Here is an 18327-nt window from a genome sequence, read left to right as displayed (position 1 = left end):
CCACGTGTGCCAAAATTGTGTGTGTGTGTGTGTGTGTGTGTGTGTGTGTGTGTGAGCACACGTGTGTGTCCACACCCCAGTGGTGGGTTTCAAAAATTTTTAGAACCTCTTCTGTAGGTGTGGCCTGCTTCGTGGGAGTGGCTTGCTGGTCATGTGACTGAATGGGAGTGGCTTGCCGGCAATGTGACTGAGTGGGAGTGGCTTGCCGGCCATGTGACTGGGTGGGAGTGGCTTGCTGTCCATGTGACTGGGTGGGAGTGGCTTGCTGGCCATGTGACCGGGTAGGAATGGTTTTTCAGCCATGTGACCAGGTGGGAGTGACTTGCCAGCTATGTGACTGGGTGGGAGTAGTTTTCTGGCCATTGGCCAGGTGCGAGTGGCTTGCCAGCCATGTGACTGGGTGGGTGTGGCCAACTTGTAAAATGTGGTGAAACTCACTTAACAACGCTCTTGCTTAGCAACCAAAATTTTGGCTCAGAAACTCTGGCATTTGAAGCATGCAAGTCTTAAAGCTGTCAAGTTAGAAGACCCTTGCACCCCTAACCCTTTAGGGAAAAAAAATAGGGCTGTTCAAACTTGACAACTTTAAGACTTGTGGACTTCAACTCCAGGAATTCCTTAGCATGCAAAACACAGTTCAGATATGGTATAAATAGCATTAGAAAAACCTATGAAGGCAGCTCAGTTAAATACGAACTCCTGCTAAGCCTAAGAACACTTGCATGTTTTCAAAGCTCTGATCCACTTCAGAGCCAATAAGATCTTGAGGAAGGTCCAAAGATGCAAGATGACATTTTTTAATTGATGGGACCCATCATTGTTAGTTATTTATTGCAAGAAAAAGTCCCTGTCAGGTGGAAGCAACCAGAATCACTCAAATAGACATTTTATTGTTGACCACTGTAAGGTTCCAATTAAATTGATTTATAGTTCACGTCGCTGCACAGGAATTTAGTCATCTAAGGGTTAGCACTATTTTGAAAGTAGGTAATGGTTAATAGAATACAAGAGGACCTAGACGAGGGGTCGGCAAACTTAAACACTCAAAGAGCCATTTGGACCCACAGAAAACACCAGGAGTCACAAAGGTCCTAATCGGAAGCCGCCTCTTCAATTCTGGAGCTGACCGGAAGTTCAGTTCCCCCACCATAGAGCCACCATAGAGTCTCCTCCTAGTGCAGTGTACTTTTTCCTCTACCTGTCATAACCGAAAGCTCTGTCAATTGTGGAGACAACTGGAAAACCCTCCCCTTGACATAGAGTCTTCTCCTGGTGCACAGTGCTTCTCTCCCCGCTCCCCCCACTGGAAGCTCCTCTCAAAATTGTGGTGCCGACTGGTGATGGAGCCGCAGCAGAGGGAGGAAAGAGCCATATGCGGCTCCAGAGCCACAATTTGCTGACCCCTGACTTAGACCATTTGTGGCAATGTACAGATTCTAAGCTGATGACTTGCTTGACTCCCCCTCAGGCTCTTCCACTTCTACAATCACCTACATTAGAAAAATCTCACTAGACTGTTTGTCTTCCCTTGGGAAATAGCAGCTATAGATTTAAGGGATTGATCTCCCCCACAGACACTAAGCTGGAATGTCTGTTTACTCCCCATAGAGGGCCCCTCTCCCCTTCCGCTGGTGGTACCTTTTGTGGCCCGCTGGCAGCCAGAAGAGCTGGCAGCAGACTCAGACAGTGAGAAGGTTGGGAAGAAACATGGGCCGGTCCTGGGGGTTGAGGAAAGCTCAGACGAGGGCTCTGTGTCAGAGGCAGAGAGGGAGCTAGACAGCAGTGAGGCAGAGGAACAGCTGGAGTCTATTCTCAGTGTGGGCATGCACAGAGCTGCCAGAAGACAAGAACGACTAAGAAAACAGGGTCGACTTAAAAATAAAGCCACACCTTGGAGGTGATTGGCCCCTCCCATAGGAAACAAAAGAGGAGCGAACGGGAAGTGGGCTTTTGCAGGAAACAATAAGTTCATGTGGTCGTGTCAAGAGATAAAAGTTCTGTTTGTAACTATAAGAGATTCTGTGCCAAGTTTTGCCTTGCCCTGCGTCTGGAACTAGTTATTTGGCAGCTCGCCAAACAAGATAAGGTTTGTATTTGATAAACAACCCTCTGAAAGATTGCTTGCTAAGCCTTGTGGACTGTGAATGAAAGGAACTCACAGTCGTGTAAATAAAAGGGTTTTTTTTCCAGGACCAAGACTCTGCTTCTTGCTTGTTAAGGAAGCCTGGGTGAGAACAGTACCACAACCAGTCCCAAAACTTTGTAAAAATGGCACTGGATTTCAATAGCATTTTCTGGATATCTCAAGTCACTCTTTATCTTTTCATTTTATCTCTCTTTCAAAGGACCTCTACCTGTAACCAACGTTTCCATCTACGATTATAAACCATCACCTGAAACAGAAGTATTGTTTGAAATCCAGTATCCAGAGAAGTATAATGTTTTCACTCGGGTGAACATAAGTTACTGGGAAGGAAGAGAGTATCGGACAATGTTATATAAAGGTGGGTGGAAAATACATCTTAAAATCAAGACCAGAACAATGCCAGAACAATTGAGGATGTCTTTGTGTGTTGTGGCGTATATGTTTAAACAACCCTTTCATTTACATTTACTTATTGGGATTTAAAAGGAGACAATTATTTGTATTCACGCATGTATGTCTGCCCACATGTACAATAAGTAGATAAAAAAGCTACTCTTGCAAGTTCTCATTTTCCTTGCATTAACTCTTTCGCCATTTTATAATGTTAACTTTTAACATTATAACTTTTAACATTTTAACAGTTAACATTACATTTAACATTTTAATGTAATTTTTGGCACCTAACATGTTGACGTTGTGTAGCGCCTTGCGAGAATTCCTGTTATTGATTACTGCCCTCAAGGCCAACATTTCCCCTCTTTCTATCCCATATCTTTCAGGATGCCTTGCAAAAAATATTCCTTTTATTTTGTTAAGGGACTGCCTGGGATAGGGGATTTCTGTTTGCTGTTTGTTAATATGTTAGTTTCCTAGATCCATCCTTCCCTTTCTGTGATCTTCCCTGCAGCTAAACCTTGCAAGTTATGTGGAACCATAATAGAGGAACTGGCTCAAAGTTACCTTGCTAAGGGTGGATTTGAACCTGGGTCTTCTAGTCCACATTCAACATCTTTATCACTGCACCATACTATTGGCTTAAAATCTTGGCTTTAAAAATTTGGCTGTTTTCCAAGCCTGGGGGCACTAAATGTATTAAGGGTCTTATTCATTGGCTTTATTGTTAACTGATTGACTATCTCAACTGTTGTGTATATTTATTTTGGAAGTTTTAATTGCTTTTTAAGTCATTTTTATAGTTTTAGAACTATAAAGTGTTGTTGATTGAGATTGGCAGCTATAAAAATTGAATGAATGAATGAATGAATGAATGAATGAATGAATGAATACATACATACATACATACATACATACATACATACATACATACATACATGCCAGGGGTGGGTTTCAACCGGTTTGCGGCGGTCCCTGCGAACCGGTTGGTCGGCGAACACGGAAGTAAGTAACTTCCGGGAATGGCGAAGGGCCCGCCCGCCCGCCCGCGGTCCTTACCCAGTTTTGACGAGTTCTGCGCTTCCACGCATGCACAGGACGCATACAGCGCCTGCGCGACCCTCCAGGAGCAGCTGGAGTGTCGCGCAGACGCTAGTATGCATGCGTGCACCGCGCGCGTGCACGAGGACGCCACCGGCCCCGTTCCAACCGAACCGGTTGGAACGGGGCGAGAAACCCACCCCTGATACATACATACATACATACATACATACATACATTGATTGATTTGCAATAAGTTAGCCAAATTTTCTTAACTCCCAGTTATTAATAACAACAATTAAGAGGCTTGAAGAACAGAACTAGGGATGAACATTTATATGAAAAAACCTGAATTTTCCCACTGGGAATATTGCTAGAATTTTCTGTTCTATATTTTGAAATGTTTTGGCTTGTTTTCAGGGTTTTAAACAAAAAAGAAAGTAGAGCCCGAAGCATAAGGTTTATCTCTTCCTGACAGAAGTAACTTGACAATCAGTTTTACATGTTTGACTTATTTATACTCTGTGAAATATGTCCCTTCGCTAGTTGGCTTTCAAGAACCCCTTTCATGCAGATCATGTCAAGAAGATTATATCATCTCCTCTTTGAAATATTTGTTATCTCTCAGTTCATGTTGCCAGTTGTAACAATTGTGCCAGGTTTCAAGTTTGTTTCTTTCCCTTGAGCTTCTAAGGACTTATGACAACCAGAAAAAGAGAGGCGGAATAAGAGCAGAGGAGATTCAAATGTTACTAATAGTTTAGATTCTTATTTAAATCTTCATGACAGTGACAAGCAGTTCTCCTCAGGAACTGTGAATTTGAATGAGCGGATTTAATGCGCGGCATTTATTTACCACTCCACAGATTTCTTTAAAGGCAAAACGGTTTTCAATCACTGGCTGCCTGGAATATGTTACAGCAATATCACATTTCAGCTGGTATCTGAAGCAACATTCAATAAAACCACGCTGGTGGAATACAGTGGGGTTAAGCATGAACCTAAGCAGCATCGGACAGGTAAGGTGACTTTGGGTATCTGTTCTGACCCCCCCCCCCTCGTTCCACACCAAAGCACACTCCGAGCCAGGGATAAATTACGGCATTTAATTAACAGACAAACAGGTCCTTGGCAGCAACCTAGCACAGACAACCTTGGGCAGCAATAAACACAGATAAGGCTTGGCAGCAATCCAGCCTGCCAAGCTCATACAAAGTTCTCCGACATTCGATTCTGTGTTGACTTCTGCAAAGAGGGGCCTGTGCACAAGTAGCTTTTTATAGTCTGGAGAGGAGCCTAATGACCACCAGCTGAGTGCAATTACCTCCTGTAATTGCATAATTGTTCCTATTAGCTCTTTGATGGCGTGACTCCAGGAACAACTCACTACTGGCTTCCGGCTCACTCTCCCTTGTCTCCTCCCCACTGGTCCAAGGCTCAGGTGCCTCCTGTGGCCAACCAGCCTCTCTGCGCCCTGCTCGGAGTCGGAACCCTGTCCAGGGTCCTCCACATCTTCCAGAGCCGACTCATAGGGCCCTTCGCTGTCGGAGTCTGGTGGCAGCTCCAACGGCTCCTGCTGGGCCACAACAGGTATCTATGATTAGTAGGTCATTTTCCCCAGCTTAGTGCAGACCAGGCGTTAACTGCTAATCAGGATCTTCAAGAAAATCTCCTGCTTTCTCTTCTCTTTAGAACGAACTCAACAGGCCAACAAAAGTGTTCTAGGTATTTCTTGTCTATTTCCTGACCAAGTCCTTCCCAAAGAGCTGCCAGACAGGCTGTTAGCCCACAGATGCATCAGATGCTTCATGGGCAATACAAATTCAGGAATCATTTGAGCTATTTCCAGTCTGCTAACTGTTACACTGTACTTTCTGACAAGAACATCTCCCAGTGGTCAGTCTGGGAGAGAGGATTACATTTTAGCAGCAATCTCACCAAGGACATATTTCAAGGAAGACAAAGTACTGCCCCTTGATCATGCTCTCTGCACCAATTTTACATAATGTGATAAGGAGGTGACAAATGATGCCATTCTACCCTCATTTCCTTTCTCATCTCTTCATCAGTCTATGCCTTGAAGAATTAAAACTAGGATAGGGTAGGATAGGGTAGAATAGAAATAGGAATAGAAATAGAATAGAAATAGAATAGAAATAGAATAGAAATAGAATAGAAATAGAATAGAAATAGAATAGAAATAGAATAGAAATAGAATAGAAATAGAATAGAAATAGAATAGAAATAGAATAGAAATAGAATAGAATAATATCTATCTAATTGAAAATGAATTTGACTAAATCTGCAACCTGTTTTAAGGTTATGCAGGACATAAATAAAGCTGCAATATTAACATTTTTATTTCCAAGTTAGGCAAGAATGTTCTTTAAAAGTTTCTCACCATCTCACCATTCTTTATCGCAAAAACCCAACCACTGATTCATTTCCTGGGTCAGCTTAGCGCTGCCATCAAATGTTTATTTTATTTTCTCAGAATTTTTAGGTCAGCCTTCCTAGTCTGGCTCCTTCTAGATAGTTTGGACTATAATTCCCAGAGTCCCTAGCCTGCATCTAGGAATTCTGAGAATTAAAATCCAAGCCACCTAAAAGGCAGGCTGATGCAGAAAGGTTGCTATGGATATATCATCTGAGCAGGCTTTGAACTTTTGCTAAGGCAGAATTTTCTGCTGTTTTAGCTCAGCTGAGGCGTGGCGATCCACTCTGCCGCATGAATCAGCTGAGCTAAAAACCAAGGAAATATAGGACAGGGAATGAGGGGGGTGGGAGGGCGGGGCCAGCCAGAGGTATTTGCCAGTTCTCCTAACTACTCAAAATTTCCACTACCAGTAAACGCGAACTGGTCCAAACTGGCTGAATACCACCTCTGGATAATACAATGTTAGCTACTCAAAACCAGAAAAAGAGAAAATCTCTGCCCTGCTCTTTCATTTGGTATGTCTTTATCCTCTTTGCTTACTTTTGCTGTCTGCTGAAGCCCTCATCTCAGTTCAGAAAGCGGAATAGTACAGCTCTCAATTACCCAAAGTTTGTCCATTCTGTAAATTATACCGTGAAACGGCCTGGCAAAGTGGCAAGTAGAAAGGAAGCTGAGAATCTAATGTTATTAGAAAGATGATAGGAAATCTTTCTGAAGTTGTACTTCTTGGTAGATCCTATGCCACTCTTATCAAAGCTGTGTCCTCCTTCCTTCCTTCCTTCCTTCCTTCCTTCCTTTCTTTCTTTCTTTCTTTCTTTTTAGGTGATGCATTTCCTTTATTGTTTTTATTTTAATGAACAAAGAGGGTTGGATTATACAGTCTACCAAGCCTCCGCTTAATCCCCTTAAGAGTTCTAGCAAATATCTGGAAAGGTGGCTGCATTTGGTTCAATCCCGTATGCAGAAATGGGCAGGTTGTACTGGCATGATTCTGTAGAGAAAAAAAAAATCAAGAGGACAAATTCAAATTAATCCTTAAATCGCTTTTGAAAATCACTGCCTCAGTTTGATGGTAAGCTGACTAGCTGCTTAAAGCAAGGCATCCCCTGGGCAATGAGCCCTCCTGATCAAGGGTAGGCTTCAAAAATTTCAGCAATGGGTTCTCTACCTGGTTGTTGGGAGGGCGTGGCCATGGTGGGTGTGGCCTAGTCAGCCTCCTGCACCATGGCGGCATGTGTGTGTGTTTTCGCCTTCCCCAGGCTCTGAAGGCTTTCCTTGAGCCTTTGGGAGAGTGAAAAATGCCTTCCCCAGGTTCTGGAGGCCCTCTGGAGGCCGGAAACCCACCCATTTCTGGCCTTCCGGAACTTCAAGAGGCTCTTTTTCCCCCTCCCGGAGCCTCCGCGCGGGCCCTGCACTTACCTCGCATCTAAAATGGGCCACATGGGAGGGGAGGGGCAAGGTGGGCAGGGTCAACCAGAGGTGGGATTTGGAGGTTCTCCGAACCGGCCATAATGTTAGCTACAGGTTCTCCCGAACCTAGGCAAACCCGTAGCAGCCCACCCCTGCTCCCAATCCCACAAACTTAGGGCAATAATTGAATGTTGGTAATATGCCTCCTGATCTTTTTCAGTTCCCTATCCACCGCGAAACATTTCTGTACAAATTGTACGCAAGAATAGCCATGAGAACTGGGAAGAAGAGCACAGTGGGAATTCCCCAGAACAAACCTTCATGGAGACCCAGAATGTTATTGGGCAGGAAAAAGTTACTCCTATGTCGGATGAGATATCTGAGATCCCAACAGTGAACGCTTCCTATATTTGGCCTGATTATCCCGCGAACAGCAGTGATTATGAAAGCACATCCCAGCCTGATTGGTGGACTAATGAATCTGAGGATGAGAATGAGTTTGTTAATGCAGTGCCAAGGGATTATGAGAACCTCATCCCAACTGTTGAACTCGGAAAACCTACTTCGGGAACTCCATCATTCCTTCCAGTGCAAATGGTGTTGAGCTGGTTACCTCCAAAGCTGCCCACAGTATTTGATGGCTTCCACATTCGTATTAAGAGAGAAGGTAACTTTACAAGCAACATAAATCAGAATGCTGGCCCTGGAAGTTTAAGCTAAGATGCTGAGCTTGTCGATCAGAAAGGTCGGCAGTTCGGCTGTTCGAATCTAGCAACTAGCACATATGTGCAAGAGGAACCTTTACTTTTACCTTACGGTTCTAGACTGCACATATCAAATTATGTTTGTCAAAGATATGTAGGTAGAGACTTTCTTTCCACATAATTGGATTTTACTTTAAGAATAACTTGATTAAGGCAGCCCTGAAACCTGTTTGGCTTCTTTTGATACATAACAAAGTTCTACTTAACTATTGTCTTAGTTTGACTTACTGTTCTTAACTGAGAGGTTCCTTGTTTCTTTCAAAAGTATAATTAAATATGAACATTTTTAAAATATGTTTTGACCTGGGTGATTTTGTTGGCATAAATATGTCATATTTTAAAATGTTATTTTTGGAGTCTAGACACTCTCCCCCCCCCCTTTTTTAATCTGGAAAACAATTGGGCCATAGTTGGAAAATGCCTTCTTCAGATGTTCGATTGTCTTCAGTTTTATGCTAGCTTGAATGGATTCCTTGATAATTAGTTCAAGGGAATTTGCTCAGTTGAGAATTTGTAGCCTCTTGGCTACAGCCATTCCCAATTGTTGGAGAGAGATATCCTAAAAGGTAAAAAAAACAAAAACAAACCCCAAATTAGCACTCTTAAGCATTTAGAATAGTAGACATTTTTTCCAGAATTGTTTCAATTGCAGTTTAGTCTCATATATCATCTCCTATCTTGATTTAGAGAACTTCACGGAATTCCTGACAGTTGGAGAAGACGTTCATGAACTTGTCACTGATCTAAAAGAACCAGGGAAATATACCTTAACGGTTACAACATTTAGCTCCTCCGGATCATGCGAAGCGCGGGAAAGCCAGTCTACCCAAACCCTTCGCTTTTATATTAGTAAGTTTAGATATTCGTATGATCTCTACGGGTAGCTGTAAAAAGTACAGTCATTTTCTCACTAGTGATTTACAACACCTTATAGCTTCATCCAGCTATCTTTGCGGCAAGATAAAGTGTCTCTTCATGATGATTTATTGGTATAGCAATGGTTGGATGATGCTGTAACACACTATAAATCACTAATAAAAAAAATGACCTATAGCTAGTTAATGTTCTGGTTCATCGGTGATAAATATTCTTTCTATTTTATTTGCTTGTGTTCGGTATTTATTAATTTCCATCCCATCCTGCTATCTACCTGAGCCGTAAATAGTCCTGGGAACAACATGAACTGATGCAACTTCCTTTGCATGAGAAAACACTTGGCATGTGTTGCATCTTTATAATATTTGTTTTCTTTGCAAGTAAAGAATAAGTACCGTGTTTCCCCCCAAATACTGTATATACTCGAGTATAAGCCTAGTTTTTCAGCCCACTTTTTGGGCTGAAAAAAGCCGCCTCGGCTTATACTCGAGTCAGTGAAAAATTTGCCCGAAATGGAGGAGAAAAAGGGGCGGGGCCATGCCGCTGGGTGACACTCGTGAATGGCCCAGTGCCCCTGTGAGTTTCCCCTCCCTCTGTGTGAGTTTGCCGCGCAGCGCGCACCGCACCATCCCCCCTCCTCACGTTCTAATGTAATGCAGGGCTGTCTTACGATTCCCCTTCCTCCCCCTCCTGCCGCTCTGCAACGATGTCCCACCTCCTCCTTGTTATGGCAAGCAGCCACATAGCGATGTCCCACCTCCTCTGGTACAGTGATCCAATGATAGGAATCACTGTGCCGTGTGTCATAGGAGGCGGGACATCGCTCCCGCGGCTGCACGGGACATCATCATCACAGCGGGACATCAGCATCATGAGGTGAGTGAAGTATTTCATTGAATACACCGCTAGTTTACTGTTTTTCTTTGAAATAAATATTCAAAAACATTATTGGTATCTATTTTTATTTTTGAAATTTACCGGTAGCTGCTGCATTTCCCACCCTAGGCTTATACTCGAGTCAATAACTTTTCCAGTTTTTTGTGGTAAAATTAGGTGCCTCGACTTATATTCGGGTCGGCCTATACTCGAGTATATACGGTAAGACAGGGTCTTATTTTCTTTTGAAACCCCCCTCCAAAAATAGGCATTTGGCCTTATTTTCGGGGAGGTCTTATAATTTTTGAGGTGCAGGAAGAAGCGAGCATGGTCACCTCATGGCTGCTGCTGTGTTGCAATATTTTCAGGGAGGGCTAATTTTTGTGGGAGGGGTAATTTTAGTGCATGCGCTCAAAAGCCCGATTGGGCTTATTATCCAGGAAGATCTTATTTTTAGGGAAACAGGGTACTAAAAAGTAATCATACTGGATAGCATTGGAGCAACTTTTGGAAGGTACTGTTTTACTCTGATCCATCTCCGAAAGAACTGTCTGCTCTTTCTACCCAACAGCCTCTCCTTCCCTATTATATCATCCTCTTTCTTTTCTTTATTAATTCATAATATAAAATACAAAAGAAAATAGTAGGAGAATAAGAGAGGGAGAAAGAAGGGAAATTATAGGGAAAAGGGAAAAAAGAAAGAAAAAGTGTTAATTTCTGACTCCTTTAGTGCAGTAGAATACAATAATAGCAATAGCACTTAAACTTATAGACTGCTTCATAGTGCTTTTAAAGCCCTCTCTAAGAGGTTTACAGAGTCAGCCTATTGCCTCCAACAATCTGGGTCCTCATTTTACCCACCTCAGAAGGATGGAAGTCTGAGTCAACCTTGAGCCTGGTGAGAGTCAAACTGCCAAATTGTAGGCAGCCAGCAGTCAGCAGAAGTAGCCTGCAGTACTTCATTCTAACCACTGTGCCATCACTGCTCATTAAGCAGAATATGATAATAACATCAAACTTCAACTTTCTCCTTTTTATACAATAGTATAAATTAGCCATGTCTATAACAAATAACCTATCTAATCGGTAAAACTCCAAATCGAAGTTTTATTTCCCTGCCACCTCAAGCACAAAGTCCAGAAGCGGTTTCCAATTAGAAACGAAGGTAATTCTGTTTTTCCCCCCTTTAATCAAAAGCAGTCAATTTAGCCATCTCTGCTAACTCCATAAACTTTTCTAGCCATTCATCCCTGGTGGAAATCAAAGTGTCCTTCCATTTTTGTGCATAAAGTACTCTTGCTGCTGTCAACACTATATAACATCAAACTTCCAATTTTTTCCCAACTGTTTTTCCATTAAACCCAAAAGGAAAGTTTCTGATTTTATCTTTATATATCCTCCTCTTTCTTACACAGACACACACCCTTCCTTCCTTCCTTCCTTTCTGCTCAGCTAGAGGATTCTCATTCTGATGGCTATCTCATTAAGGAACCACAGAGAAATGATTGAAGGACCATCTTCTACCTCCAATCAGAATGATGCAGTTCCTTTAGCTGGCAGGGCAGGAGAAGTGGCAAATTGGATCTTGTCTGCCATCTGCTGCCTTCCCATTTCATCTCCCAAACCAACCACCACTCTTTAAAGTGGCTTATCATACTGACAAGGGATGTGGTGGCTCAGTGGCTAAGACCCTGAGTTTGTCGATCAGAAAGATCGGCAGTTCGGTGGTTCGAATCCCTTGCGCCATGTAATGGAGTGAGCACCCATTACTTTTCCCAGCTTCTGCCAACCTAGCAATTTGGAAGCATGTAAAAATTCAAATAGAATAAATCAGAACCCTCTTTGGTGGGAAGGTAACAGCATTCTGTACTCCTTCAGCATTTAGTCATGCCAGCCACATGACTACAGAGAGGTCTTCGGACAGCGCTGGCTCTTTGGCTTTGAATCGGAGATGAGCACCGCACCCTAGAGTTGGGAATGACTAGCACATATGTGCAAGGGGAACCTTTACCTTATCATTCTAACACACTCTCCATGACTTGCTCTGAGAATGAACAGAAGGTATACTTTGCAAAGGGCTGCAGCATCTGCCTGTGGGCATGCTTGCAGAATATCCTTAATTTTACTACTGAATTTACCAGGTTTATATATATAAAATACCCTGAACCCAAAGCTAATCGAACGGGCTTGGTTTACATAACACCTTAAGTCCAAATCTTCAAACAAAACCAAGGCTAAAACACAGGTAGTCCTTGACTTACAACCACAATAGAGTCCCAAATTTCTGTTGCTAAGCAGGACAGTTGTTAATTGAACTGTGCTCTGTTTTACAACCTTTCTTGCCACAATTGTTAGGTGGATCACTGCAGTTGTTACATTTGTCTGGCTTCCCCATTGACTTCGCTTGCCAGGAGCCACAGTGGTGCAGTGGTTAGAGTGCAGTACTGCAGGCTACTTCTGCTGACTGCTGGTTGACTGCCATTCGGCAGTTCAAATCCCATCAGGCTCAAGGCTGAGTGTGGTGGGATTCCAAGGTCAATAAAATGAGGACCCAGATTATTGGGGGCAATGTGCTGACTCTGTAAACTGCTTAGAGAGGGCTGTAAAAGCACTATGAAGTGGTATATAAGTCCAAGTGCTATTGCCATTGTCAGAAGGTCGTAAAAGATGATCGCATGACCCTGGGACACTGCAACTGTCATAGATATGAGTCCATTGCCAAGTGTCTAAATTTTGATCATGTGATCATGGGGGGGGAGTGGATGCTATAATAGTTGTATGTGTGAAAATTGATCATATGTCATTTTCTTCAGTGCCATTGTAACTTTGAATGGTCATTAAATGAACTGTTATAAGTTGAGGGCTACCTCTAATAATGTTTTTCACGTAAATGTTGGGTGATTTTAATTGATTTGGTTAAGCATGCTGGGGAAACACAACTAATGTCTTACTTTAGGACTCCACAGAGCAAGTCTTATTGAGTAGCGTAGCTGACCCAAGATTGTGTAGTAATGTTGTGTGGGATGGAAGCCATAGTTCTTTCCTCTCACTCCAGATCTTTGTGGGTCACCTCTGTGTAACCATTCTTGGCATGTTACATTGATATTTACCGACAAAGACATAAGGGAGACTAGTACAGATCTATTTCAAGCTATTTAGCTCTCATCAGCTAGACATACCCTAATCTCTCCCCTGGTATAGCCAACAAAGCAAAGAGAGCCCATGGCTTAGAGGTTAATACATCTAACTAATATGCAAGCAGCCCGGATTCAAATCTCAGAAGGATATGGCTAGCTGATGAGAGCTAAGTAGCTTGAAATAGATCTATACTAGTCTCCCTTGTTTCTTTGACGGTAAATATAAATTCAACACAAAATTAATTTCTCACGAAAGCAACTGCCTGCGAAGCCTCCTGGATTGGGGCTGAAAGGCGGAAGCAGTAGCAGTATGCTGCACCCCATATTTGGATAGACTAGGTTGCCCCAATAGACCAATCTCACCGGAAAAAAACACTCATTCTTGGCATGCTAAGAAGGAGCCGAGGTGGCGCAGTGGTTAGAGTGCAGCACTGCAGGCTACTTCAGCTGACTGCAGTTCTGCAGTTCAGCGGTTCAAATCTCACCGGCTCAAGGTTGACTCAGCCTTCCATCCTTCCGAGGTGGGTAAAATAAGGACCCAGATTGTTGGGGGCAATATGCTGACTCTGTAAACCGCTTAGAGAGGGCTGAAAGCCCTATGAAGCGGTATATAAGTCTAATTGCTATTGCTATGCTAAGACTGGAGACAACTAATGTTATTTCAGCCAGGGAGAAACACAACTATTAACAGTGATCATCATCATCATTTCTGGCTTCTGATGGTATCTTAGGTCCTACAGGAGAATTGATAGAAGAGCTGACAGAAAAGCCTCAGAACGTTGCGGTGACCGTGCTGAGCACCACCACAGCCTCTCTGTCTTGGACAACCTCCCAGGAGGCCTCTGGGAGCAACACTACCATTGTGTCCATTGTTTCCTTGACGTGCCAGAAGCAGAAGGAGAGCCAAAGGCTGGAGAAACATTATTGCACAGAGGTAAGAGGCACATATTTCGGTTCCACCACAAAACCGCGGTAGACTAAAGCGCGCTCGATGAAAGCACGTACCTGACGTCATCACTGCGCAACGAAAACATCACGCTGTGAGCGGTAAAGTTAAAATTAACGCGAAAACCTTACCCTAACCCCCCCAAACCTAACCCTAAACCTAACCCTAAACCTAACCCTTAACCTAACCCTAAACCTAACCCTTAACCTAATGCTAAACCTAACGCTAACCCTTAACCTAACCCTAAACCTAACCCTAACGCTTAACGTAACCCTAAACCTAACCCTAACCCTTAACCTAACCCTAACCCTAAACCTAAACCTAACCCTTACCTTTACGTGAATAGGCTTGCTTTAGAAGCGCTTTTTAAAGTGCCCTTTTTTCTCCGCGGTCGTATTTGTCGCGCTGCTGATGACGTCAGGTACGCGCTTTAATCGGGCGCGTTTTAGTGGACCGCGGTTTTGTCGTGCCATGCATATTTCTTCTGTCACCTTGCCGATATTGGTCTGGGCGCAGATTTCATCAGCGTCAGAGTGGGCTTTCTGAACTTAAATAGGCTTAACTCAAACACAGTTAATTTGTTTTGTTGATTTCGTGTCTGTACTCTGAAGGTAACCTTGTCAGGATTGCAAACGATGGTGGGATTCAATTTTTTTTTACTACCGGTTCTTTGGGCGTGACTTGGTGGGCATGGCAGGGGAAAGATACTGCAAAATCTCCATTTCCGCTCCACTCCTGGGGAAGGATATTGCAAAGCCTCCATTCCTTCCCCACTCCAGGGGCTCTGATGAGGGCTCTGGGTCGGAGGCAGAGAGGGGGCCAGAGCCGTATGCCAGTTATCAGCTGCCTTCAGAGTCAGACATCAGTGAGGCAGACGAACAGCTGGAGCCTGTTCCCAGTGTGCGCATGCGCAGAGTTGCCAGATGAAAGGAACAACTAAAGAGCAGGTGTCAACTTGGGAGTAAGGCCAGACGATGAATGGCCCCTCCCAGAGGAAATGAAAGAGGAGCGAAAGGAGAGTGGAGTTTGCAGGAGACAATTAGTTCGCTTAATTGGTTCGTGACTCTCCAAGACTCCTTGCCAGGTTTTGCAGATATCTGCCTGTCAGCTCTCCAAGCCAGATAAGGTCTGTGACTGTAAATCCTCATTTGAAAGACTGTGCCAGCTATGAATGAGCAGAATTCACAGTAAATTAATTAAAGGGTTTTTTGCTGGGACAAGGAGTTTTTTTCATGCTCTTGCAAAGCCTTGGTCAGAACATTCATTTAGCAACCCTAATAAACCTGGTAATACAATTGGGTATGACACATTTAACAACCGCCTTGCTTAGCAACAGAATTCCTGGTTCCAATTACAGTCGTAAGTCAAAACTACCTATGCTGTGAATGAACTGTCCCTTTAATTAGCATGTCCAGACGTGCTTACTCATACTAGCCTCTTCCTTGTGTTCTCCACAAAGCCACAAGTTCTCTCTTTGCTTTGAGTGAGCCTCGTGTGATAAGGAGCTTCCCGCTATGATCGTCATTTCCTGCTTTTACCTTAACTTGCCCAATCTTTGCTAGACACTTCACAATGCCACTCATTCTGATTACTGTGCGTAAATTTCTCTTGCTGTTGCCTAAATTATACACTTATTTTGTTCCAAAGCAAGTTAAGAAACTCCAGAAGTTGGAGGGTGGTGAGGGAGGATGAAGGTCTTCAAAATTTGTCCAGCAAAGATGACCTATAGTGCAGGGGGTCTCCAACCTTGGCAACTTGAAGCCTGGTGGACTTCAACTTTGAGAATTCCCCAGCCAGACACAGAGCCCTCATCAGAGCCTTCCTCAGTCTCCAGGACCTGTTCCTCTGTTCCTCCCTAACCTCCTCACTGTTTGACTCTGCTGCCAGCTCTGCTGGCCGCTGGCAGGCCACAACAGGTTGTAAGTTGAGGACCTACCTGTACAGCATTGTTAGTGGCTTTTATTCTCACCGATCCTTCCTTCTTTGGAATCTGACCTGCATCCACTTCAACCAGCAACATCTCTCCATCAAGAGATCAGCCTGGGTTTCAAGGGCACCATGCTCTCTCCAGAGTTACGGTGGTTAGATAACAAAAAGAGGCAAGTTTGGGTGCTTAAAATGGGCAGGCAAATAACGGCATTTTCACCACTTGGCACAATTCCATGTAGTAAAGGCACGAAATCTGTACAATGCAAAAGTCTTCGCAATGGAATTGGGTAGGAGAAAGCAGTGTGCTGATCTGTTTCTCTCATTTGCCTTCTGCCAGTTGGAGTATCTAAACAAAGTCCAGATGGCCCTATCCATATTTTGTTTAGTTTTATATGTAAACAAGGAACCCTGGCTTATTTTTCCCAAAACAAGTTGGAATTAAGAGCCAGGAACAACCCGTGATCTTGGATTACATTTAATTACGAGAATAGCTAGAAAGTTTTTGGTCCTGTGCCAAATCTACCCAGCTTTATTTAGCTGCCCCCACTGATAGGAATAGCAAGTGGGAGCCATGGATCAGTAAGTCCTGACATGTCGCTCATTTCTAGTTAGCCCAGAATTCTTTGCAAATTCCGGTTTAGCAGCAAATGCTAAGATGGGCAGTTAATTAAAGATACTGTTATGCTTATTTCTTTAATTGAAAGAATGCATCTCCACCCCATTCTTAATTTGATCAATTTTCTTCTGCTTAAGTATTGTCCAAAATTTATTTTAGTTATTTATCACGTGTATTTATATCCTGCCTTGGGGAAAGGGAGGGAGGGAGAAAGATATTTTCAACTTAGTTCATGGTATAAAATACAAAAGCAGACGATAGCACAGAAAAAGGAGGGGAAAGGGAAGAAAGAAGTGTGGAAGAGAGTGGGGGGGGGAAAGGGCGTTAACTTCCAACTCCCTCTGCTACAGTAGAATAAAGCATTAATGTTGAACCTCAATTTTTTTTACTTTTCCATAATAGTATAAACTAGACATTTCTATAATGACAAATCAATCTAATTAGTAAAACCCAAAACCAAAGTTTCATTCTTTCCCCACCTCAAGCATAAAGTCCAGAAATGGTTTCCTAATAGAAGCAACAGTGCTTATATTCATTTCTTCGATCAAAACAGTCCATTTAGCCATCTCTGCTGACTGATCAACTTTTGTAGCCATTGTATCCATGATGGGAATCAGGAAGGCTGTCCCATCTTCCATGATCTCATTAAGGGGAGATCTTCAACAGTCCCTCTCTAGAAGAAGATCAGTGTCTTTCTTTGCAAGGCATTGCCTGATAAATTCCATTGTGCTGTTGTTTCTAAGTGAGGGCTTCTAACTCTTGATGCTTCCTTTTAAATAGTTGCAGCAGAAAATCCCATACCCTTCATTCTATATACCATATTTTTCAGAGTACAAGATGCACCTTTTTCCCCCCAAAAAGAGGATGAAAATCTGGGTGCGTCTTATACGCTGAATACAGCATTTTTGGCCTCCTGAAACCCCGCCCCGCACATTCCATTTTTCTCAAAAATGGACGCACAGAGGATTTGGGAGGCTTGTACAATGTTCCTGGGGGCTGGGAAAAAACAAGTGAAAAAAGGCCCATTTTTCACAAAAATGGGGGTGTTTTTGCTTTCCCAAGCCCCTAGGAGCACTTTACAGGCCTCCCAAAACCTCTGCACAACCACTTTTTGCAAATAATGGGCCCATTTTCGCAAAAAAACAGGCCCATTTTTTGCCTCTCCAACACCCCCCCCCATGCATCACAATTTTGCCCTCCCTGGCCCTCAGGAACACTCTGCAGGCTTCCCAAACTCTCTGTATGCCCTGTTTTTCACAAAAAGCAGGGCGTGCAGAGGGTTTGGGAGGCCTGCAGAGTGCTCCTGCAGGACAGCGAGGGCAAAAACTTTTTTTAATTTACCTCTTCAATATCTTGGTGTGTCTTATACTCTGGTGCATCTTATAGTCCGAAAAATACGGTATAACTTTATATAATTTTTCAGTTTATAAAACCCCAAAAGAAATAAATATACTTATGGCCATATTTTATGGAAAAATACATTTGCTATTTTGCACGTTAGCCCTCATTCATTCATTCATTCATTCATTCATTCATTCATTCATTCATTCTTCTCATGTTACTACACTTAGGGAGATCCAAACCAAGGAGGCTATAGAAAATGGTCATGGGTTCAGACCAGTCGTGGGTTGTAGGCGGTACGCCCCAGTATGGGCGTACCAGAGCCTGTCTGGAGCACCAGATACTGGTACGGTGCTCCGGAGGGCCCACCCTCCCGCACGAACTCCTTATCAATCTTTTAAGTCTTCGGCGCTTC

The 18327-nt window shown here is 43.3% G+C and overlaps 1 protein-coding gene across 1 annotated transcript in view; it reads left to right on the top strand.

Annotated features, from left to right (window-relative positions):
* PTPRO (protein tyrosine phosphatase receptor type O) overlaps positions 1-18327 on the top strand; it is a 95211-nt gene that overhangs the window by 14212 nt on the left and 62672 nt on the right. Inside the window, 5 exon segments of the mRNA XM_032221101.1 lie at positions 2346-2504; positions 4447-4599; positions 7648-8094; positions 8879-9040; positions 13812-14014. Of these exon segments, the coding sequence (XP_032076992.1) occupies positions 2346-2504; positions 4447-4599; positions 7648-8094; positions 8879-9040; positions 13812-14014 (1124 nt within the window).

The sequence above is a fragment of the Thamnophis elegans genome, chromosome 7 (genome assembly GCF_009769535.1).
Source record: "Thamnophis elegans isolate rThaEle1 chromosome 7, rThaEle1.pri, whole genome shotgun sequence".
NCBI classification, from domain to species: domain Eukaryota; kingdom Metazoa; phylum Chordata; class Lepidosauria; order Squamata; family Colubridae; genus Thamnophis; species Thamnophis elegans.
This window is presented reverse-complemented; position numbering and strand designations above follow the sequence as displayed.